Genomic DNA, 24,513 nt, shown 5'->3' on the forward strand with positions numbered 1-24,513 from the left:
CGGAAATACCCGGCCTAGGCAGCGCGGCGGGAGATGGGCGAGAGAGGAAGGCTGCCCACGCCGCCCTCCCTCAGGCGCCGCCCCGGCCTGCAGCCCCGGAGCGAGGAGGGGGACTCTCCTGAGGGAGTGGCCGGCGGGGCGGGGGGCGGAGGGCCGCGCCTGCTGTGTGAGAAGGAGCCCGGCTTAGAGAGAGAAGGGGAGGAGGAAGGCCGCCTTGCTTCCCGCCTGTCTCTCCAGAAGAGCTGCCTCTGATTTTGCCGCGTTTCCTCCTGCGCCTTTAAGCAGGTGCGGCCCAGGCAGAGGTCCCACAGGTGAAGTTGATGCCCCCTACATCCCTCGGGCATTTAAAGGTTCTTCCTTTGTGGCCATTGCCTTGTTCTTTATATCTGAGGAGAAGTAGGGACTTATTCCATATTTCTTTCCCACAGGTGAAGTGGTCCTCTGGCTCCAGTGCTTTGGTGGCAGGAGGTGCTGATTCGTTCACTGAGTTTCCCCTGCCTTGTTGTGCAAAGAGCATCACAGAGCCTAGGATCAGAAGGTCGTAGTTCGAATCCCCACAGCGGGGTGAGCTCCCGTTGCTCGGTCCCTGCTCCTGCCAACCTAGCAGTTTGAAAGCACATCAAAGTGCAAGTAGATAAATAGGTACCACTCCGGCGGGAAGGTAAACGGCGTTTCCATGCGCTGCTCTGGTTCGCCAGAAGCGGCTTAGTCATGCTGCACACATGACCCGGAAGCTGTACGCCGGCTCCCTTGGCCAATAAAGCGAGATGAGGGCCGCAACCCCAGAGTCGGCCACGACCGGACCTAATGGTCAGGGGTCCCTTTACCTTTACCCGACCCATATGGCTGGGTTTCCCCAGTCACTCTGGGCAGCTTCCAACAGGATATTAAAAACAAAAAAAATTAAACATTGAAAACTTCCCTAAACAGGGCTGCCTTCAGATGTCTTCTAAAAGTCAGATAGTTGTTTATTTCCTTGACATCTGGTGGGAGGGCATCTACAGGGCAGGTGCCACCACCGAGAAGGCCTTCTGCCTGGTTCCCTGTAACCTCACTTCTCGCAGTGAGGGAACCGCCAGAAGGCCCTCGGAGCTGGACCTCAGGCTGAATGATGGGGGTGAAGATGCTCCTTCAGGTATACCGGGCCGAGGCTGTTTAGGGCTTTAAAGGTCAGCATCAGCACTTCGAATTGTGTTTTGAATTGAGGAGGGTTACAGGCATCCTTACTTTAAAGGTTCTTTTGTTGTGGCCCATTGTCTTGTTCTTATATTTGAGGACAAGTTGGACTTTTATTCCATATTTATTTCCTTCTTTGACGTTCTGCCTTTCCTCCAAAGGCAGCATGCATATATGGCTCTCTTCCTACTTCATTTTGTTCTCACAACGACTCTTGTGAGTTGAGTTAGGCTGAGAGAAAATGGATTACCTCAAGGTCACCCAGTGAAGCTTCATGGAGGAATGGGGATTCGAACTCTGGCCTTCCCACTCCCAAGTCCAGCAAAAATTGCTGGTGGATAGTTGCCTCTATGATCTTGAGAACAAAGAAAGACTTTAAAAAAGAAAATTCCCAGGATCATCCTTTGCCGAATAATGTGAAATAATTTTCAATGGCTTTTTAAATATATATATATAAAGGGAAGCATTGAAGGGCTATTTTTCTGAATGTGAAAGGTTTTGTGCTAGAACCGTGGCTTCACTCTAATTGTATCTCTCTCTCTTTTTAGTTCCGTAGAAAGTTGACACCTCATTAAGAAAAGTTCTAGGACTCAGTATGTCAAGGTATGGTGTCGCTCTGGCATTTCCCATTTGGTTAATGCTGGTGTGTCAGTCTGGATGCTGCCTCGTGGACTCTATAACCGCTGCAAGTGGTTTTAGCCATGTGCATGATTACATCAACAAATCAAGCTGGGATCAAGACTATTGTGAAAGAAAAAGAAAAGTATCTCATTTTGGTGGCTGGAGACTTTCCACAGAAAAATTCACAGGTACTTTTCAACTAGTGGTATACTAATATAATATTTTAATATGCATACAGCATATTAAAAAGAAAAACTGGGCAGAATTACTTGTAAATGTCACCTTATTTTGCTTGATTACATAATTGCTGAACACCAGAGAGAATTAGCTGTGCTTAAGTTTCACCGGAACCAGAAAAAAATATTTTCGGGACCAATTGATTTAAATGTGATTTATATATGGGTCCCAAAAACTCAGATGGGCATAGTCTGTCATTTATTGTGGTCTCAGCCAACCTCCCGAATCTTCCAGCAACTGGAGAGACGATCTTCTTTAATTTGCTGGGTACAGAGGAGATAAGAAACACTTTCTTTTCTTTTTCCAAACAGCGGAGCAAATGCAAGCTTTGGGGAAGGGTGCTGCCAGGTGTTCTACTTAGCAGATGACTGGGACACTTGTTAGTGGCAAATGAGTTTGCAGCCACTGCTGCATTTAAGTGTGAGTCACTTTCCCTGGGTTGGAATCAACAGCGCTACTTTTTAATATATATTTCAAGTAGCAGTAATTCAGTAGCTAAAACTCTGTTGGTTTTCATTGTCAAAAACTCCCCATCATATTAGATGCAGTTCACAAACAGGAATCTGTTGTTTTTAGTCAAATGACTAATACAGCTAGTCCTCAGGAATGGTATGTGAAAATATTTTGCTTGTTCCTTTTAGCCACACTTCCCATTGATCATATTCAAGAGAATTATATTCGTGAAGTGCGAGACGTCATTTTTTCATTTGTCTACCCTACACCATTTAAATCCAGAGTTCTGCTTGTAGCTGTCTCAAAGGTTAGGCTTCATTTTATTTATTTGGACTTCCTCTAACTGTGTGATGCAAGGTTGCTGATTTGCAACTTTTAGAAAATATTAGGAATCTGTTGAGTACACAAAATTTAAGCTGCATAGTATATTGAATAGAATTATATTGCGGCCCAGTTTGCATTGGGCGTATTGAACTTCTACATTCATCATTCAGCTCCTTGCCAGAAAACTTTCTAGAACATTTGCGAAGATCCCTTAAAATTCCCCCACCTCTGCGCTGGTGGAACTCAGTGCATAGCACACTGGTGGAACTCAGTGCATAGGACGTAGGTGTGGAAGTAATTATTCTTTATCTTACAGAAGAAATCAAACACCACCCTTTTTTGTTCTTTCTCACCTCCCTTTTCACTTCAGATCAATGCCCCAAGGCTTCAAACTGAGTAATTTATTGAGTTTACTCAAGTCCAAAGCTCCAATGACACACGAAAGATTTGTACTGCATGTATTCCAGCTCAGAAACACCTCTGGGGTTCATGTGTTATTCCTGCCTCCTTCCCTTCTCATGCAACAGGCATGTCCAACTCCCAAGAGACTGCAATCTACTCCCACTATAAAAAAACCTGGCAGTGATCTACCCATTGGATTGACCAAAGTTGTTGAGCTTTTTGGGGGGAGGAAGACCCAAAGTTATGGCTACCAGATGTCCCCATTTTCCAGGGACAGTCCCCGGATTTACAAATCAGTCCCTGGACAAAATCTGTCCCCGGAATGTCCCCTGATTTCATTTAATGTCCCCAGATTTATATTTTAAGTGTTGTAGATTTATTAGTAGGGAATGAATGTTGAGTGATTGGTTCAACGGCACAAGACACATCATATGGGGACTTCCGGCGAGGCAAAATGGCAGGCGCCACAGCAGCGAGTAGCTCCTGAAACCAGCCAGAGCCAGCTGTGCTACCCGGCTGGCTCTGGGCTGCTGAGACCGCCACTGCCAAGGGGGAACCGGGGACACCTGGTGCGTCAACTGGGGGAACCGCTGACCACCCCACCCCCCGTGACCCAAAACGAGCTGGGAGTGAGAGCGCCCGGCCACCTGCCCAGTGGCATTCTGGGGCCAGGAAAACCCCGGAGCTGACGCAGGGAGAAGGAGGAGAGGAGAAGGAAGAGAAAGAGGAAGGAGAAAAAAGAGGGGAGCCCCGACCTTGCTGCTGCCGCTGCCACTGAGGAAGAGAGGTAGGAGAGCACTGGGAGGACAAGGACACATGGACGAGCCCAGGTCCGACTGAGCCTACTCCACAGCAACTAGTGCTCCAAGAGAGCAGGCTGGGGCCCAGAGGAAGGCCACGCGGCAGAGGAGACCACAGAAGAGAAGATATTACTTCTTAATATATTTTTACATAATTTTTTTAAAATAACCCCCCCCTTTTTTTTAAAAAAAAAGTATCCCCGGATTCTTTTTTTGAGGGAGGAAAAATTATTTTTATGTATTTTTATTTTCTTTCTTTTTTGACCGGTAGATTGCAGCCAACCTGTTGGACATGCTTGTCATACAAGCACTGAACCTCTCTTCCTTGCTGTTTAGCACTACACCTGCATTGGAGTTTTCACCACAGTTAGCATCAAACCAGTTTGCAACCACAGGTGAAAAAAAGATTTTTGAAAAGGTGTGATGCTAATCAGCATTGTTTCCAAAATAAAAGGGGAGGGGGAAAGGTCTGTATTACAGGGGAAGAGGGGTGTGTGAGCCCAGTGAGTGCGCTCCCAATCTCCTTAATTTTTATGGGGCCTGATTTACATATTCCACAAGCTGTTGACAGAAAGGATGCTATTCTTTTTTTACTATAATTACAACTAAGAGGAAAAGAAAAAGACTACACTGCTGGTGGAGTACAGAGAGGAGATGCCACATGGCTCTTTGGCAACTGTTGTGCTGAAAATGTGACATGAATTTCCATTTGAGTCTGGGTGCATCACTTTTTGTGTATTATAAGGTAAAGGGACCCCTGATCATTAGGTCCAGTCGTGGCCGACTCTGGGGTTGCAGCGCTCATCTTGTTTTATTGGCCGAGGGAGCCGGCGTATAGGTCAAGTGGCCAGCATGACTAAGCTGCTTCTGGCGAACCAGAGCAGCGCACAGAAACGCCGTGCTTTACAATTGTCATCCCATTAAGCCCACACAGTAATCCTATGAGTGAAGCTGAGGACACTGAACTTTAGCACTGGAGGTGCTCCAGTTTCTCACATAATTGCAAACCTATTGCAGTGACTAAATACAGTGCCCAACTGTTGCTAGCCTTGCCCTAAACAATAGATGGATTCAGCTCACTGTGTTCTTGATAAATAGAATGTGTGTTATGAGAGGAGGGAGGAGTAGCAGCTGGGGAGATAGATAGAGATATAAAAAAATCACTAATTAAGTGGCATTTCCAACTATAAGGAATGTATTTTGTATTCTAAGTGATTTCTGTGTTGTCATTCTCCATCCAGGAAGTCTTGGAAGATATTTTGGACCTGGATATGTCCATCTCAGACTCAGAGGACTTTATACAGCTTGTCACTGGTGCAAAAATTGCCTTGGGATCTCTGCCTCTGGCCCACAGATATGGTGGCCATCAGGTCAATAATAAAACTTGCTCTATCTTACCTGAGCTTTAGCTCCTCTGCCTTGACTTACAGTCTGCAAATATTTCAGGAATTCCATCTCTGATTCCTATTATTGCCATACTTCTCTGTCATGATAGAACAGAACAAAATATAACTTGGCTAACACCGCTCCAATCTGTTGCTATGTCTCTGAAGCATGCTTGTAGGAAATTTGCAGGACTTGTTTTTCTAACATGTTGAATCTCACCATCACCAGAAGATTTAGGAATGATTTTCCAGTTATAAATCTGCTGTAAATAATACCGAATAGTGACTGGGATTTTTTAATTTCTTCTTTCCTTATTAGTTTGGTAGCTGGGCAGGTCAGCTGGGTGACGGAAGAGCCCATTTGATTGGTGTTTATACAAACAGGTACTGCAGTCTTCTTTTTGAATAGTTGGTCTCTAAATGATATATGGCTGGCACTGATCTTTCAGAAAGTACATTAAGAAATATTACTGCTGATAATTAAAATACTTGGGCTGGAATAACTTACTGACCAAACACAAATGCTGTTTGTTCTGATTTAAAGCTAAGGATCAGGTTTTGTGGCTGTCAAATCCCTGGCTCCAAATGAATTTGGTGCTGGTTTCTCACAGACACACACTTTACACCCACCCTCATCAGCTGACATCACCATCCATCCAAGTGATTGGCAGGTGATTTTTTTTTGTTTTAGGGTAACCAAATTCGTTGAGCTTTGTTGAGGCGAATTCCAAGACATGTCCTGGAAAATCAGGGTGTATGGCAGCCCTACCCAGCCCCTGATTTATAGTGTTCATGGCTAAGGGAAGATTTAAACCTGGGACTTCCAGGCTCACATCCTTACCTACTGCACTGTATCAGTTCTCAATATTACTAATGCCAATGGTTTTTTGCAGGTTTGGTGACAGCTGGGAACTGCAGCTGAAAGGTTCAGGAAGGACTCCGTACTCTAGGTTTGTCATGTGTTTTGTGTATTATTCTGTATTCACCCCTGATAGCTCTTGGTCTTGTTTCTGTTTGAAACCTTTCATTTCAATGGCCACCTTAAAAAACCATCCCAACCTCAAAGCACAAGCTTATCTGTCTGCGTGAAATTGTAGCACGTAGCACCCCTTTGTTCAAGTCATAAGGAGCAAAAGAATTTTGTCTTATGTTTTGACGATCACGGGCATAACCTGTTTATTTATTTAAGAAGGACCAGATAAATTAATGGGGCCTAGGTCAGTTAGTCAGCATTAACCGTGATAGTTAGAAGGCAGCATACCTTTTAATGTTAACTACTGGGAGGTAACATACCAGTTTTGGGAAGCTCTTACTGTCTTGCGTTGCCCAGGAATTAGGGGAAATCACATTAAGGCTGAGCAGAGAACCATAGGAGTCCTGAGGATTTTGGAGGATTTGTGGAGGTATGCTGGTTCTTTATGGTCTAGATACGTAAGTGGGGTAGGGCCAGGGGAGGGTGTAATGGAACACCTGATTTCATTTGAACATGTTTCTTAGGGTGATGTTAGTTGCGCACTTGCTTTTTTTTTTAAGAGCTGAAACTGCTCTTCTCTGGTAGAAATAAGGATTCACATGCCACTTTTAAATTCCTGCTTTATATGATGCCTATGCCTGGGAAGAGGTTTCCAAATGTTTTTTGCTGAAACAAGTTTAGCCTTGCATGGCAAAATTAAAACACCAGGAGCTGGAAGATAGTTCAAATGACAAAGACCGCTTAGCAGTAAGTGGCGGTTGCAGCCCAGTGTGAGCCACAGTGGTGCCAAAGCATTCGCTGATTTCAGGTACACACCCAATGCCTATGCCAAGACCTACTTACATCAGTAATCAATAAAGTTGTGGCCTATTTAATCCCAAAGCGATTGTCCTGTGATTCTTTCCTCTTCTCATGTTAGCTTATGAAACATAGCTTATAAAAATAACTACCACACTTCCTTCTCTGCAAGCTCCCTGTTCTGTTTTGTACCACATGCTGTCTTCTAAATTGTGCAAAGCAGGGTAATTTTGGGGTGAATTGGACTTTCAGCTGTTTGATTTTACCGGCCTGCATTTCCTGAGCATTGCTCAGATTCGCTTAGGGCCTACGGTGCCAAACATTACATGTAACTAAGGATAGGTAAATTGATGCCATCTTCGCAAGTTTTCTCTTTTCTGGAATTTCACATTAATCTACAAACTTTTTAAAAAAGGTTCTCTCAAAATCCATTTATAAACATGTATTTCCTATTTTTGCTACTTAAGAGGAGATCTTTAGCCCAGTTTTTAACTGGCTTTCTGTATAGAATTACATAGAATCATGGAGTAGGAAGGAACCACGAGGGTCATCTAGTCCAACCTCCTGCAATGCAGGAATCTCCTGCCCAACACAGGACTCGTACCCACAACCTTGTTTTAAACTGTTTAATAGCATGTGCTTTTGTTTTCTTAATACACTTTTCTTGTTTGGTGATTGTAATATTTTTATTAGTTTTATAATTGTATACTTTATTGTTGTGATCCACCCTGGGACCTTGCAGTGAAGGACAGGTAATAAATCTAATAAATAAATATTATTTTTAAATATGTGTTTTGATGTGTTTAAACTTTCATGAAATGCATTGCAGCATTAGGAGAAATGTGTAGTCTGTAGATAGCTGATAGTTGCCAAGATGAAGTTCCTCAATCATCCCTATATCAGAATTCCTTGCCCACTCAAGCATTTTCTTTTTTTCTTTTCCTAATTCAAAAGGAAAGGGTATTGTTTATATTCCTAGTTATCCTCTCCATAGGAATGGGGACGGCAGAGCTGTGCTCCACTCTTCTGTTCGAGAATTCTTAGGAAGTGAAGCTATGCATTATCTTGGAATTCCTACAAGCAGAGCAGCTAGGTACTGTATCCATGTTTGTACTTTCTTTAGAATCTGATCTGATGCTTACTTGATTCCACTTACATCAGGAGGAGACCACTCATGTACTTTTTGCAGTAAGTGTCTTGCGGGCTTTTTGGCTTGCACCCGAGAAATCCAATCTGCCTTCTGCTCAATCTTTGTAAATATGAAGTAGATTTTGTTTGTATGAGTGTTGTGCTCACCTGCCAGGTACAGTGTGTGATGTAATTTCTGATGGGGCGCAACATATTCATTTACTGCCATTTTGTGACCATCGTTTTGTTTAGCTTTTACACTTTTCACAAAGTTAAGAAGAGTTCGCAAACAGCAGCTCCACGCTACTTCACTGCAACTCCATCTAATATTGCACTTACACCATGTGAGATGCCTTGCTATTGTTGCCGAATTGTTAAGTATGTGATATTGCTGACATTCGGGGGGCATTCAGTATGTGGTTATGAAGGCCCTTTCTGATTGCCTGTGCAGGTTTTTGGCTTGCTGAGAACATGCAGAACTCTCTCTCCAGCATCAATCAGGAAACAACTTTTTGCTTGTAGAAGAGACCCTTTACAAATGACCGATTGGAAAACCTGCTTAATTGCTTCGGCAGAAGGTCTTGCAAACTCAGTGACTGATGCAAAACCCACGAGGCTGTCTGGATGAGCATGAAAGCTTGTAGCAGTGTTACAACTCTCGTTGGAAGATGCTGTGACAGGCTGTTTGTTTCAAAGACAATAGCCAGCGTGAACTTGGTGTACCAAGTTCGCTGAGTTCAGGAGATTGCTTGGCCTTCGTGCTTAGCCTGCTGTTTTTGAAACTCGGTGTCCTGGTAAGGCCGTGTGGGGAAGGAGGGCAGTACTCCAGAAAGCTTTCCAGACTTCTTTTCATAAATATTTAACTCAAATAACCCCAGCTGATCACTAGATTGCTGGCAATAGGAAGCCGTCATATCTCAGCTCTTACGGTTAATTGACAGTGTTCTTGCTGAGTCTTGGCAGAAGTGTGGGAAAGAGCATGCAATTTATCCAAGAGCACCCTGGAGATGGGCCCACTCTATTAGCTCTGTGTTCCTGTGTTGCCAACAGGAAGCTCCATTCACAGAGTGATGCTAGAAGGGAAAACATTCTTATGCGGAACCTTCATGCTTTGAAGATTGGGGTTTCTGGAACAGAGTACAGGAAGTCAGTGGAGTGAAGCTGCTGATGTTGGGTGATGAATATTCATGGTGTGCTCCAGACCGATCATAGGATGCTTAAGCACTGCAAATGTTGGGAGCTGGGAGCAAGGAATATGTTTCCCCCAAAACTTTAGCATTTGTTTTTAGGCATCTGTGTGGCATCTGTGTCAGGACTGGTCGTTGTCCTCTTCAGATCACCACACAAACGCTTCTTGTTCTTTTATAACTTTTTATTGCGTATTAACAAAACAATCTTATAAACGGTTCTTAAATATTATTCCTCAGAGTCACTTCTTTCCGATACCTTCTGAGCTCTGCTTCTCCATGACCAGCCACTCTCAAAATGGCGAAGGCGCCCTTCCCTTCGCTTTCCCGCTCTTTTTTCTAACCTCCTGGCTAGAGCTGGCTTGTATCTCCCCTCCTCCGAATCTGAGCTAGAACTTAACCCTTGCCTTTCCTGGGAACAGCCGGTCCCTCCCTGTTGTTCCTGTTGCTCTCTTCTCTTCAATTCACTGCTCTCCTCCCCCCCTTGGGGAATGCTTTCTCCCTCTGGGAAACTGGAATCTTCTAACTCTTCCCTGACAATCTGCCTCTATCTGACCTGTTCTTACAAGACGTATGAACTGGTGCATCTACCAGTGTGCTTCTACGGCTAGAGAACTGGTTTTGAAAGGTCCAGAACTTGAAGTCCCATCTTCCTTATAGCTTCACTTGGAGGCCTTAGGCAAACAATCAAACTGGTAAAATGGGATTAATCACGAAGAAAGGCTTGCAAAGCAATTGAAGTACAAATATGGCAATAATAATCATAAATGCAGGTAGTACCATCGCCCTTTGGTTTGCTCCTTCTCCTTCTGCCATATGTTGCCAAACAACTTTTATTTGAATGGCCTGGATTGAAGACATCCATAACAGCTTGATAAGCAAAAAATAACAACGTTGAAGTGCTTTCTGCATAGTCACAGAAGTACAGGTTTCTTTGTGCCGCCACATTTCCACCATCCTGTCTCTCCTGTGTGTAGACTTGTATGAAGAAATGAAAACTGATAGGGCATCTGACTTGCATGCAGATGGTCACAGATTCAGCCACTGGCACCTCCAGGCAGGGCTGGGAATGTTCCCTGTTTGAAACCCTGAAGAGCTGCTCCCAGTCAGTGTAGGCAATGCTAGCTAGATTGACCAGTGATCTGACTCAGTTTAAAACTGCTTCTTATGTCAAGCAACTTTAAGGTGTTTTATACTAACAGCTCATTTTCTCTTTTTGCACAGTTTAGTTGTGAGTGACGACGACGTGTGGAGGGATCGGTTCTACAACGGGAATGTTAAGAAAGAAAGAGGTAACTCCTGCATTTCAGATTACTATTTGGAATACTGTCATTGTATCAAACTCATTTATAAGAAAATACAAAACACAGTTATATAGGAAAAAGAAAAAGAATGAAGAAAGAAGAACCAAGAAGACCCTTTATCACATTTATGTGGTACAGTTCATATCATTTATCCACACATAGCAAGGCAGATTCCCCCAGCTCTCCCCTGGGTCTCCCAGTCTCCCGCCCTGAGAGATCCTTTCCACCCTGCCTTTTTTGCAGATACTTCCCACCTCCCACTGTCTTGTTTCTGTGTGTACCCTCCTTAATTCACAATAAAGGAATCTTGTTATAAGCTAAAAAGAAAAAGGAACTCCTGTCTCCCTAACAATTATCTATAAAAACATTTATTCTAAATATTTAACATATGCACTCCAGAATAATCACAGCTGGATTTAAAATCCAGTCTTTTTTCCCCCTTCAGCAAGATGGCACTTTACCTAGATTTCCCTCCCAAGCCAAGCTCTTAAGATTTTAACCACTCAGACAGCACAGTAGGACTCTCACAGTAATTTTCTAATAATACAAATTAGTATTCATTCAGTTTCTATGTCCAGTTTCTTATAAATCCTTTTTAAAACTGTTCCAACGGATCTCGACCAAGCCATAATCCAATATTCTTGTCTGTTTTAGACTGTTTTGTTTGCTGACTTCTTTTCTGTATGCTACTGTTCTCTTATATTTGTCAGCTTTGAAAGTCATCACTTGGCAAAGCCATAGTTAAGATTAACCACAGTATAGAGTTCAGATGTATTGCTAACCTGTGATTAATCAAAAGTTAAGAGAGACAGCATGTACTGGCTCCATCCATTGACGTGAGTGGGCAAATCTACAAGCACAGAAGTTCTGAATGCAAATGGAAGCACATCTAGGGCTCTGGAACAGAGTGCATTTTTATTTATTGACATGCATATACTTGTATTTCAGGTGCTATAGTTCTGCGTGTTGCCAAATCATGGTTTCGAATAGGATCATTAGAAATTTTAGCTCATTCTGGAGAACTGGATTTGTTAAGGTTAGAATTAAAGTATTTATTTATTGGATCAGTTTTTACTTCTGGATAATTTAATAAAATAGTGGGGTTCTAAAAGGCTACATATGCACAGGGACCTTTCAGCCTTCCCCTTCTTAACACAGGCTTGTGCATCTCCTGAAAATCTGGCCCAGAAGATTAGTGGACTCTGTAGAGAGGCATTCTATGATGTACAGGGGACTGCCACCATATGGGAATATTAGAATACACACACACTTGCATGGGGCAGTGCATGGAAATGCTTAGCACTCACACGCAGGCCTCTTTGGATCCTGACCAATATAAAAGTTGAAAAGAACTTCAGGGTTTTAGATACCAGTTCTTTGGCACACACACACGTGTACCTGCATCCTGTTTTTAGGCAAGCAGGCGTTGGATAGATTTGCAGCCCTCCAAAGTACTGATTTATGGGCACTGATAACATGCAATTCCATTTTAAATTGTGGAATGCCTTTCACAATACAGAGTTATTGTAAAAAATGTGTATGGCAAATATTTTTCCCTGTATAGAGGCCATTGCATATACTTGATACTATCTTTTCCATGAGTCAGTGTTGAAATAAGCATTTACAACTACTGCAAATTATTGTATGGCCTGTGAAGTCACTGATATTATTGGGCTTTTTTAATGAGATACTAAAGGGCTCGCATTCATCCACTGGGTTTATTTTTTTTTAATAGCACAGGCGTCCCCCCCCCACCTCCAACTCAGCGCCACTTCAGTTGTGTTTTACAGCTCCTCTCAGTTTCAAAAGTTTTTTGTCATGCTGCAGTTCAAAAACATCCAGGTCCAGAACACCCATAGCCAAGTGGAACAGATTGAGCACTTGGATCCTGACCCAAAACAATTTGTTCAACTGTATATGGATTGTTGCATGGATTCAAACATAGAAGGCTAGAAAATTTCCAAGAGCCAGCATCAGATTTTCAGGTGCCAGTCTTGTACAAGGAGTGGGAAAATGCAAAACATTTAGTTGATAGTTCAGTAGTATAAAATGTAGTGCTAGCAGGCACCTGGGTGTTAACTCTCAAAAGTCTCTAAAACCACACTGCTGTTCCATCCCAATAAGATATAAAATCTCACTTGAGGGAACCACATGTGGCTAAAAACTTAGTATGGACTTGCAATCTGGCTATAGAAAAAATGCTTCTTATTAAAGAGTGTATACAGTGGTACCTCGGGTTAAGTACTTAATTCGTTCCGGAGGTCCGTTCTTAACCTGAAACTGTTCTTAACCTGAAGCACCACTTTAGCTAATGGGGCCTCCCACTGCACGATTTCTGTTCTCATCCTGAAGCAAAGTTCTTAACCCGAGGTAATATTTCTGGGTTAGCGGAGTCTGTAACCTGAAGTGTATGTAACCTGAGGTACCACTGTATTTCCTACAACCCAATTTAACTTTTGTAGGTAGGCGTAGGCACCTAAAGGAATATTTCCAAGTATCAGATATAATCTTAAACAGAGTAATCCCTTCAGTGTTGTTTCAAAATTGTTTTTGATGGAAGAAACCTTTCGTTTGTAATTTAGGATGCTGTTAGACCATATCATAGATGAGCACTTTCCATCAATAGACATGAATGATTCAAACAGATATCTGGTAAGTCTTTTTGCTTCTGTGAACACAGCAACGGCAACAACAAAAGAAGAATATGTAATTATGATTTATTGACAAATCCAAACTTGCCTTCAAATTAAAAAGTTATTAGAACTTAGTGTATGCTGTCTATTATCTCTGTTTAATATGTATTTAGCAATAACTTATAAAGAATGCAAAAGTGACATCATCTCTATCCAGGAGGTTTACAGTTTATGGGCCACACCAGACATGATGTGGGAAAAGCATGATCAGTTTCATCTTGTTTATTTATTTTTATTACAAACCCCAGTTAGCCCTTTGAAGAATGTGGAAGTAGCACTGGGGGGGGCGGGGGAGATTGTTTAACTTCATCTTGGACACTGTTTTCTCAGGGCTCATCCACATTCTCTTTGTCCTGTTCCCACTACCCTACCCCAATTTGTCCTGTGATTTCTAGACACAGGAAACCTGGCTAACAATTGTTCCAATTCTGTGGTAAACAGCAGGTCTTTTCAAGGAAAGCTGCAGGACAAAAGGAAAACCTATTGGACCTGAGCCTAGAAATTATGGGACACGTGGAAGTGTAAATGACCCCCTGGTCTCAGCTCCTTCTTCCCCCGTGAAAAGCAAAAACCCTGCTCTTAGTTTTCCTGGGACTGCAGAACTGAAGGGCAACACAGCTCCACGTTGTGTCTAAACCACTCTTGAAAAATATATTTGTACGTTTCCCCATCTTGGGCCCTGCACAATTTTCTTAAAGCAACTTTCATGGTAAAATTGTGTTTGTTTTCAGGCCTTCTTCTCTAGAGTAGTGTCTGAGACTGCAGGTCTGATTGCCTTGTGGATGTCGGTAGGCTTTGCTCATGGTGAGATATGTTTTTGGTACTGTGTTGTTGCTTTGTGAGTGAAGGGTATGAAATATTTAGATTCTGTTAAAAAATACAAACAGGGTGTAGTCTCCCCCCCCCAAAAAAAACCTACATAGTGAGCCTCTTTATAATGAGTCAGATCATTGGTCCAGTACGGTCTACACTGACTACCAGTTGCTCTCCAGGACTTCAACAAAGGTCTCTCCTAGCCTTATCTGGAGAAGTCGGGGATTGACCCTGAGATCTTTTACATGCACAGTTACAGCCTTTTCTTACAAGCTGGCGACTGGCTGGCTCCTCATTCCTGAAGTGTGTGTGTGTGTGTGTGTGTGTGTGTGTACTCATTAGTTGTTTTCAGCTATTTTGGGACACACATCGGGACGGTGTCAAAATGGTCGACTAATTATGTGAATAAACCAGATTTGCGTGGAATAAAACTAAATTAAGAAAAACATTGGACTGGATCCAACATAAGCTAGTTGTAGATAGGGGTCCATTGAAATTAGTGGGATTTAAGTTCATATTGACTTATCTTTTCACATTTATTTTTATGTGACTTTAAGCTGTTTACAGTTAAGGAAAATACAACATTGTCCTTTTCTAGCAAGGTTGGAAAAAAGTATCTATTGTAAAATGGGATTGTACCTCAAATACAATGTTTGCAAAAAACATACTGCTCATTCCATGTAGAACTATGTAATAAGAATAATTTATTTTTTATATGCCCCTGCATTTGACTGGGTTGCCCCAGCCACTCTGGGCAGTTTAACTGTGATAGTAAACTACTTCTTAACTATGGAATGGAGGGATGAACCTGGTTTCCAGACTGTAATTCCTGGAGAAATCTTTCAGATGGTAACACACATTTCATTTATATGAAATCAGCATTTTCTGGGATATGACATCATGCTGTTTAGATGGCAATGTTGGTCAGATTTGAGACTATTTTTATTATGGATGCATGCTTTTCTTTTGCGTGCATGTAGTGATTGATTGATTGATTGATAGATAGATAGATGATAGATAGTTTTTGTTTTTTATTTTGTATTATTTTTATATTGCATATTGTGTTGTAAGCTGCCTTATGTTCCGGTATGGAGGAAAAGCATACCTAAAATAAATAAATGTTGTTTAATTTTTAGGTGTGTGCAATACAGATAATTTCAGCCTGTTAGCCATAACTATAGATTATGGTCCATTTGGTTTTATGGACTCTTATGACCCAGGTATGTATAGCCTAAGTGAATGCAGTATTATTTTGGGGATATAAAGTATTAAATAATTTAAAAATTACAGAATTTGACCGGATCTGTATGCATTCACTTATAATGCATTGTTTCTTTAATTTCTGGGCTTTATACGGATTTGAGCAGTAAAAGGATTTAATAGGATTGGAAGAAGTGGAGGAGAAAGGTCAAGGAGATGGGAGTAAGAACTGCTGTTGTGAAGGATTTCTGTTTTATTTTTCTGCATTTGAAATAAGAAAATAACTTACTGCCATCTTTAAACTTGTATGCTGACAATGTATCCTTTCCTTTGGCAAATATCAGACCTTGGCTAATCCAGTGTAAACTATTATCCTGGTGTTTAGAGACTTCTATGCAAAATATTTTAGTGCCTACAGGACTTTTTGTTAGTTGGCATCAACACGAAATACGAGTTTACTCAAATATGTTAAGGTTGGTTGTTTATTCTGAATACTACTTTGTTTCAGATTTCGTCCCAAACACATCTGATGATGAAAGACGGTATAAAATAGGAAACCAGGCAAACGTCGGACTGTTTAATCTGAACAAGCTGTTACAGGCTCTAAACCCTTTATTGGCTCCCAGACAAAAGCAGCTGTAAGTAATCCTTAAAAGTGTCTTCATGCTTAAAAGAGCTCGTGAGATGAGACATTCTTTAATGACCATATGTGCTAAACAAAAAAGGAGGGCTTTTGGGAAGTGGGGAGTTCGTTTTTTAAACCAAATTATTATTATTATTTAGACCATGCTTGGCTTGCAAAAAAAAAAAAGGAAAATAAAAGATGGCCTTTATGATGGGTGGTAAACGGTCTCTACATAATCACAGAGTTTTTTTTTATAAACTGGGCCCCAGAATTGCTGCTGTCAGCCAATCTGGGAAGACAAAACAGAAACATCAGAAAGCCAGGCAAATCCAGGAGGCAGTTTTCATGCTAAAGGTTGTTGGCTGTGGGTTTGAGAGCCAAAAGGAAAAGAGGTCTTTAGATCACTAGTATTGTTATACGTTATGTGGCTGAAATGCTGCATTGGTTTTTCTAAGAAGAAAAGCCCAAGTAGCCTCATTATAATGAGATGTCACTACCTGGTGTGATAAGCAGTCAACATGTTAATACTCCCTTTTTAAAAATTTGATTTTTAATTTCAAGTAACAAAACATGCTCATGCAGTCCCATAAGTGATATGATTCAAACTAATGTAGAAAAGCAGCACCAGGTCTTACATTTACTGACTTACATGTGCCAGATCTTGCAATGTAACAGCTTCACTCATTATATAATAGTGGCAACAACAAATTAAATGTGAAATGTATTGAAGGGAAGTTTTCTTTCTGCAGTTCCCCTACTGCACATAACTGTGGCATTGTGGGAAGTCTTGCTATGAAATCTTGCTATGAGAACTATTGCTTTTCTCTTGCATTCTGGGAAGTCTCGCTTCTGCTTCTGCACATAAGTCTGAGAATGTTCTGAACAGTTCCCATTGAGTTCATGAAACAGTGTATCCTGACCTGTTCTTAATGCATTGCTGACCACATCTACGGAACGTGATTGTTGTATTCCTTCATGTTATGTTCTCTCAATATCAATCTTTAGTTATAAATTAATTAGGAGGTTTCATGCCTGTCTAGTTCCAGCTCCATTTCTCAGCCTTTGATCTATCAGTGATTGATGTTATATGTAATTCCCGCCTTGTACCTATGTTAACCAATCAGCAACAAGATGCTTTGTGTTTGTATCAACCAATCAGCCACAAGCACACCTGTGGCAATGTTTGTAATATTCAATAAAAGAGAGTTCCTGGGGCTTGCCCCGGGGAGACGCCTCTCCTTTGACACCTACCACTCGTCTGTCGTGATTTCAACCCAACAATGTATCTCATGTATTGTTTGGAAAATATGCAAAGACAAAAAAGCGCAATTCAGTTGCAAAGTAATGTGTTTCCCTTCAGAATAACAATATAACATTTCTGATTTCTTTAAAAGAATTACAAAAGAGAATTATAATCTATGGGTTTTATACAAGTCTAATTATTTTGCTGCAACGTTTCACATTTTCTCTTAATAGGGCTTCTCAGATACTTGGGGAATACCCAGAACAGTATTATAAACGGTATGTAATTGTTGAAACCCATCATTTAAAAAGATGTCAGCATCTTAATTTTCAAAGAGTCTCTAGTTTTGTAATATTAATGCATTTATTTCCTTAACTTGCAGCTTCACAGAACTATTCAAAGCAAAATTAGGTCTCCTAGGCGACAATGAGGATGATAAATACTTGATTGCATTCCTTCTAAAAGTGAGTTTCTTTCCTTGGTTAAATATTTGAGTCGCCCTTTGACAGAAGAACTAAAGCTGAAACTGACAGAAGTCTTTTAATGTTTATTAGCTCATGGAAGATACAAAAGCGGATTTTACAATGACTTTTCGGGAGCTCAGTGAGATTTCAGAAGACCAGCTGAAGAGCATCAGCATTCCTAAGGTATTTGAGGATACATGTGAACGGTCCTTAAACTTGAAAACATCATAATGACATTAAGAGAAAATGCTCATTATTCTTTTAAGATTAAATTGTGAAAGGAGGATTGGTTGGAGACTGAAACTGAAATTATGTACAGGGCTGGGTGAAAATGACTGGTTGGATACTGGGTCCTGCTTGTTTGTTTTGGGAAGAAAAGGATAGCTGAGCTTAGTAAAACAGCTGCATGTTCCACTGTGGACATTTTTCAGTCTCTGTTTCCATGGCAGCACATCATGCAGGAATCTGATAGGTAAGCCAAATGGTGGGGGATGGACAGACCATCATTTGCAATGACAGCTATTACGAAGATTTTGAAGGGTTTGAGAACTTATTTTTGTTAACTCACCTTGATCCCATATTTTGGTAGTGTGTTTCTATTAATAGGTTTAGAATAGATTGGTCCCACAAGGTACTGAGCCTTCACCTCGTCTTGATTCTACTTGCCTAGTGCAAAGCTATTTGTACATTCACCTCCATGCTAGATGGACTCTACAAAGGAATGCACAGTCTCGCCATTAGCAAGAACAGAGTAATCCCTCAGTGTTGAGGAGCTTGAACTGTGGGCTGTTGGGGCACATATTGTCCCAGCACGAGTTTCTGTAGCTCAACAGAGTGTAGAGGTTCATATAAGTCTCTGCAAGCTGGGAATGTGCCTAAACCTCACTTCAACACATGGCCTGACATGTTCAACAGAAGGATAAAGAATATTTATCCATGTTCTGTTTGAGGGAAGTCACTATCATTGGTGGTGTGAAAGATGGAGCATTGGTTACAATAAAAATACTAGCCCTGAGGATCACTCCCAGATGATAAGCTTTGTGATGCCAGATGTAATATCCTGCATGGTTAAAAGATGACCTGTTCCCAAACAAGGATTTTATATATATTGAGAGAAAAATAAGCATAGCTTATTCTGTTTTTTTGTGGAAAGAATTTGCCAGTGGCAAGTTATGTTCCCTTGCAGATAGTTCTTATTTCCAGAGAGGATCAATGGCTGAAATCCAGCACAGATATTGCAAGAATCATAAATCAATCCATCTTCCTTGCAAGAAGTTTTGCTTCCTCCCAAACCAGCATGTTTGACATTCATATACAGTATTCCAAAACAATTGGGATGCCTTCTTGTATGTCTTGTATGCCTTCATTTGATTTATAGGCAGGTTTCCAAAATATTTAAATTACTTATTCTGGGGAACTATTTTTTGCTACTGTGTGATTTTTGCCTAGTGAAATGATTCCCATAGCTTATAAAACACAGAGAAACCACAGTTCCTGGCTTAAGGAACAGATTTTACCTTAGCTTGGTGCAGTGCTGTTGTAGATTACCAGAAATATTTGTGGAGAGTATATCACTGCTATATGCCACCCAAACTGCTGCATGTTATCCATATATTGGGAAGTGATGTGTGTATTATTATTGATGTTAAGTAATAGTGTGTGATCAATTATTTCCATGTAGGAATTTTGGGCTCTGCAAGATGTGGCTAAACACAAGCTTTTTTCCAGCTGGGTTGTGTTGTACCTCTTGAGGTTAAAAAGGTAAAGAAATGCAATTCTGGACACTTACAGGTGGAGGGAATTTCAAATTCCACTGGCTTCCCCCCTTCCCCCTTCCAGATACCTTATCAGGATCAGAACAGAACTCAGCACTCATCTTTCTATAATGGCTAGATATTAGCATTGAAGAAAAAATAATCCTAAAATGTGTTTCTCCTCTGTGAAAATAATGCAGTTTTGATTTATTTTAAGTGAATGTGTAAAACTGAAAAATATATGCATCAGATATCTTTATATCAGATGATCATACTCATTATTGACGGGTTGGTCCTTTGATTTCTCCCAACCCTGGTAAAAACACACACAAATTCTAACCCAATTAATGCAAGCAGAAGAAATTCAATTAAGCAAACTTAGTAGTAATATGAGAGTGTTGAAGAGCTAGGATGGGAGGTGGGGAAGTGCAAAGAAATAATACCAGTGGAGCCAATCTTCCCCTTGTCCCACTGTGTTCTTGAAGTTCTTGGTTGGGCTTGCAATAACTCCTGTCTGAAATCATGGTAGTTTTGTAGCATTGTCAGTGTACTGTGCTAGACTAACCAATGGCCTGACTGTCTATAAGGCAACTTAGGGTTTTGCTGATAATACCCTTTGGTCTATCCATGCCAGTCATCAAATCCATATAAAAGGATCTGTAAGAAAAGCATCCCTCATGATTCTCCCCTCCCCAACCGCCCAGATTTACAAATTTGAGCATTTTCCTTCCCAACAATTGATACATATTTTTGGAGTTGCCTTTCAGTGGGCAGTGCATGTTCAAGTCTGTGCATTGTGTATTAAGTGTTTTATGTATTACTTTGAGACTTATGTATGAAATAGACTGTATATTTAAACCAGTAGATTCCATAGGCATATTCAGTGCTTTTTCTGGGGGTACACAGGGGTACTCATACCCCTAAACATTTTGTGAATCTTTGTACTTTTGTCCATTTACTGTATTTATTTTTTCCGATTTGAACTATAAAATGGTGGGTTTCTTGAGCCAAAATGAGAGTACCCCTAAATATTTTTAAAGAAAAAAAGCATTGGGCATATTCCGTGATCATCAGTTTCTGGTCATGAAGAATATAAACTGTTGTGAAACCTGCATAATTCATTTTTCCATACTTTATAATGATGCATTTTTGTGAATACTTTATTAATGATTTTTTAAAAAAAAATAGCAAGCAATGTATCAGTTAAATGCAGAATTGTAGACATGGGACAGAGGCTGTGGTTCAGACGTAACAATCTTAATAAACCATGATTTATTAAGATCAGAGCCTTATCAGGTATCCTAGTTAATATGTCAAGCTTTAGCCACGGTTTTCCAGTTCAGGTGTAATGCCGAATGTGATTGAAACAAACAATAATGGAAGCACTAAGGCTGCTGAACAAGGGGAAAGACAAAGGAGAAGTGCATGGGCCTGATGCTTATTCTCAGTTTAATAAACCATGGTTTATCCACCTGAGATCAATATGTTTGAACCAGCCCAGAGCAAGAGGCACAAACTAATCTTCATGACCCTGTTTTGTGTGTACAATATAGGAATCCAGGTGATTCTGATTCCAAGCGAAGCAAAAGAATGACGAGTGAGTGAGTCAATAATTTATTTTCTTCTCAACAATTAAGTCACATGCCCTTCCTGTAGGCCAGATATTTCTTTGAATAGTTGTTTAACTGATGTGACATTACATTGGGTTTCCAAGCACCTTAGACTCTTGTGATTTCCATTCCCTGAGGGCAAACATGCCCCCCCCCGCCATTCCTGAGTTCCCACCCACTTTACACCCATGAGCATATGCCATGTTTGCAGTAGGTATCAGGCTGGGACCTAGTGTGCTAACATGTCACATATACCATATACTTGTTTCCCTAGAGCTAACTCTGCTGGGGTGGGACTTGAAAACCAGTAGCCCCTTCCTCTAGGCTCTCTTGAGACAGAAATAATTGCCAGTTTGGGGAAAGTGAGCGATTTTACAAGAAACCTGCCTCTGTGGCACACCAGTGTAGATCAGGCGTGAGGCACCGTTTGCCTTCCAGATTTTGTTGGACTACAACTCCCATGAGCCCCAGCAAGCACGGCTAATGGTCAGGATGATGACCAGCAACACATGGCAGTCCAAAGACTCCCCACACAATCTTCATCCTGCTGTGTTCACAACCATACTACCACCAGTTTGGTTTTCTGGGCTTAGTGATTTAGTTATAAAACCTAATCTATCAAGACTAGACTACAGAGCTTTGCCTGACATCTTAGAGAGCAGTGCTGGATCAGGTACACTGGACTGGATGGATCAGTGATCTCACTCGGTACATGACTCCTTATAACTTTGTCACTCGAGCTCCTAAGCCTGAATAACTCCAGATTTTCTGCACTAATTATTTCCCATGGGCTAAGGTGGTAAACATAAGGGTTGGTTTATTTATTTATTTGAGCAGCACTCTGAAGCATTTGGGAAAATAGCTTTGAAAAGGAAAGCCTCATATAGCTATCATTATGCTACAGCTATATGTGCCTCTTAATGCTGCTTACCATATCGGATATAAAAAGAAACAGATTTGCCTTTCATCTCCAAAATTCATTCATCTGCCCTGCTGGCCCTGAAGAATAACAGGACTTAAAACACAGATAGTTGAACAAGCACCATCAGGTATATAATAATGTTGTATATTAATGACATTAATCTGCCAGGATTGCAGGCTTGTATTGGTTTTTCATTCCATATCAGCTTCAGGATACCTCTAGGATCCTGGAATACCTCCAAGATCAGAGGCATTCATCATATCACATGGAACAATTGCAACAGAGGGCGGTTGCTCCCATGACTGGCTTCTGGGCTTTGCGTAGGCATCTGTCCCAATATTACCAGACACGCACTTGATAACTGAAGTCTTGGTCTGTTTACAAGAATCTCCACTGATCCCACAATTCAGTGTAAACCTCTTCGTAGATGAGCATTTATTGTTCTGGTGGATAGATTTGGTGGTTTCATTTTCAAATGCTGTCTGACTTCTAAACCTAACCAGTTTGAGACAAGTTGGAGAAAAAAAATAAGGCTGTTTCAGAGCCCCTCACCCCATCCAGGAGCTGTAACAAATCTTTGGTTGTGATTATGTTCCTCCCAAACATTTGTTACATACACCGTGAACATTCTCGAGTGCCTTACTTGTTAAGTTTTAATTTAAAGGGATTTGAAAGTGGCCACCTTTGAACTTCTCTTTCTTTGACAAGTTTCTAGTGGTGGGAAAACAAAAGGTGCATTCTTTTGCTTAAGTTAAGAATGGGAAATCAGTGCTACTTTTGAAAAGTAAAGTTATATAAAAATTGTATAACCTAGAAATAAGGATTGAGGATGAAAGAAGCCTATCATAAATTGTCCCCTTTTAAATATTTCAGATTCAGGAAAACTTGGGAACACTCTTTTCTTGAACTAGTGCAGCTGTAAGTTGTTGTGTTGTGATAATACAGGCAATTTCACACTTAATTCTAGGCACTCTGAGAGTAGCAGGGTGGTGAAGGAGTTGTAAGCATGAATTTTTCTTCCTGTTTTAATGTCCATTTCTTTCAGATCCTTAATTACTTCCTCATATCAGTACTAAGAAAAGATGTGGATGCCAGTATAATAAATCTCAAGAGAAAAGCCCCTGCTGATTCTTTATATGTGCAAATAGATTCTTATTTTTGGCTACAGGTATAAATCCTAGGTACGTGCTCAGAAATTGGATGGCCGAGTCAGCTGCGCAAAAGGCAGAAAGGAATGACTTTTCTGAGGTATCTTGCTAACTTGCTTTAACTTTTAATGCTCAAGAGACTAAAGATACAGTCATCAAGGAATAGAAGCATAAACTCTACAAACTGTTGAGTGAAAAAAACCGCTTAATTGTAACCTGTGTAGAAAAGTGTATATAATCATAGAATTGTACAGTGGTGCCTCGCAAGACGAAAAGAATCCGTTCCGCGAGTCTCTTCGTCTTGCGGGTTTTTTCGTCTTGCGAAGCAAGCCCATTAGAGGTTTAGTGGCTTAGCGCTACAGTATTAGCGGCTTAGCCGGCTTAAAGATCAGCTGATAAGCGGCTTAACGATCAGCTGATAAGCGGCTTAGCCATCAGCTGATAAGCGGCTTAAAGATCAGCTGATAAGCGGCTTAGCCATCAGCTGATAAGCGGTTTAGCAGCTTGGGAAAAAGGGGGGGGAAAGGAAAAAACCCCCGCAGGAACTCGCAAGACATTTTCGTCTTGCAAAGCAAGCGCATAGGAAATTCGTTTTGCGAAGCACCTCCAAAACGGAAAACCCTTTCGTCTAGCGGGTTTTCCGTCTTGCGAGGCATTCGTCTTGCGGGGCACCACTGTACAGTTGGGATACCAGGGTTTGTTCTGTAGTTTTGTCTGTGTATAATGCTTTTTAAAAATAATAATAATATTGTTTTACTTTCAGGTCCACCTCTTGCAGCAGGTTTTGCAACGCCCCTTTCAGAGGCAGGCAATGGCTGAGAGAGCCGGTTATGCCCAACGCCCCCCCGCTTGGGCTAAATACATTAAAGTCAGTTGTTCATCTTGATGAAAAGAAACTGAGATCAAGATTAAATGAAGGGATATAGCCTTCAAGTAACACCAAACGACAATAAAAGGGCACATTTAGAATTGTAGTCAATCATGCACTCTGCTCCTATTCCTGTTGTGTCATTCAGTGGCTCAATTCCCCTCTTCCTCTTGCAAGATCATCCTGTTTTGGCTGGTATGGCCGATTACTGAACAATGTTGCCCAACCACTTCTATGTAAAGTTAGCTGCCTTCTGCATTTCCTGGTCAAAAGATCAGTGGCTCCTGCAATTCCTGCAGTCTCCGTTTCTCACACTTGAACTTGGTAACGTCAAGGATTTAATTTGGTCTGCATTTTAAATGAATTGATCTGATACACCCTTCCC

The 24,513-nt window shown here is 41.1% G+C and overlaps 1 protein-coding gene across 7 annotated transcripts; it reads left to right on the forward strand.

Moving 5' to 3' along the window:
- The first annotated feature begins 30 nt into the window (after positions 1–30).
- On the forward strand, positions 31–24,234 carry LOC308459270 (protein adenylyltransferase SelO-like). 7 transcript variants are annotated; one of them, XR_013977954.1, is made up of 21 exons: positions 31–311; positions 429–564; positions 1,725–1,985; positions 2,676–2,794; positions 5,255–5,383; positions 5,718–5,782; positions 6,292–6,348; positions 8,164–8,262; positions 10,709–10,776; positions 11,737–11,824; positions 13,371–13,440; positions 14,213–14,285; positions 15,431–15,514; positions 16,003–16,132; positions 17,596–17,640; positions 17,745–17,826; positions 17,917–18,009; positions 19,508–19,587; positions 21,134–21,181; positions 23,281–23,360; positions 24,024–24,234. XR_013977954.1 is itself a non-coding variant. In XM_080974451.1 (21 exons), exons 3-21 carry the CDS (start codon positions 1,772–1,774, stop codon positions 24,144–24,146), a joined length of 1,743 nt encoding a protein of 580 aa, XP_080830577.1. In that variant the 5' UTR covers positions 35–311; positions 429–564; positions 1,725–1,771; the 3' UTR covers positions 24,147–24,234. The 7 variants fall into 7 exon arrangements, 6 of the variants coding, with proteins under 6 accessions (XP_080830580.1, XP_080830577.1, XP_080830578.1 ...); XM_080974451.1 differs by having other exon boundaries at positions 35–311; positions 21,134–21,177; XM_080974452.1 differs by having other exon boundaries at positions 35–285; positions 21,134–21,177.
- Positions 24,235–24,513: the final 279 nt, after the last annotated feature.

This window comes from Podarcis pityusensis (assembly GCF_964106645.2).
Source record: "Podarcis pityusensis genome assembly, chromosome: 12".
In the NCBI taxonomy this organism is placed as follows: Eukaryota; Metazoa; Chordata; class Lepidosauria; order Squamata; family Lacertidae; genus Podarcis; species Podarcis pityusensis.

Coding starts and splice junctions, on each gene's coding strand:
- LOC308459270 (XM_080974451.1), top strand. CDS start 1,772: ATGTCAAGGTATGGTGTCGCTCTGGCATTTCCCATTTGGTTAATGCTG. Junction 2,795..5,254: donor TGCTTGTAGCTGTCTCAAAG/GTTAGGCTTCAT, acceptor TTCTCCATCCAG/GAAGTCTTGGAAGATATTTT. Junction 15,515..16,002: donor TATGGACTCTTATGACCCAG/GTATGTATAGCC, acceptor ACTTTGTTTCAG/ATTTCGTCCCAAACACATCT.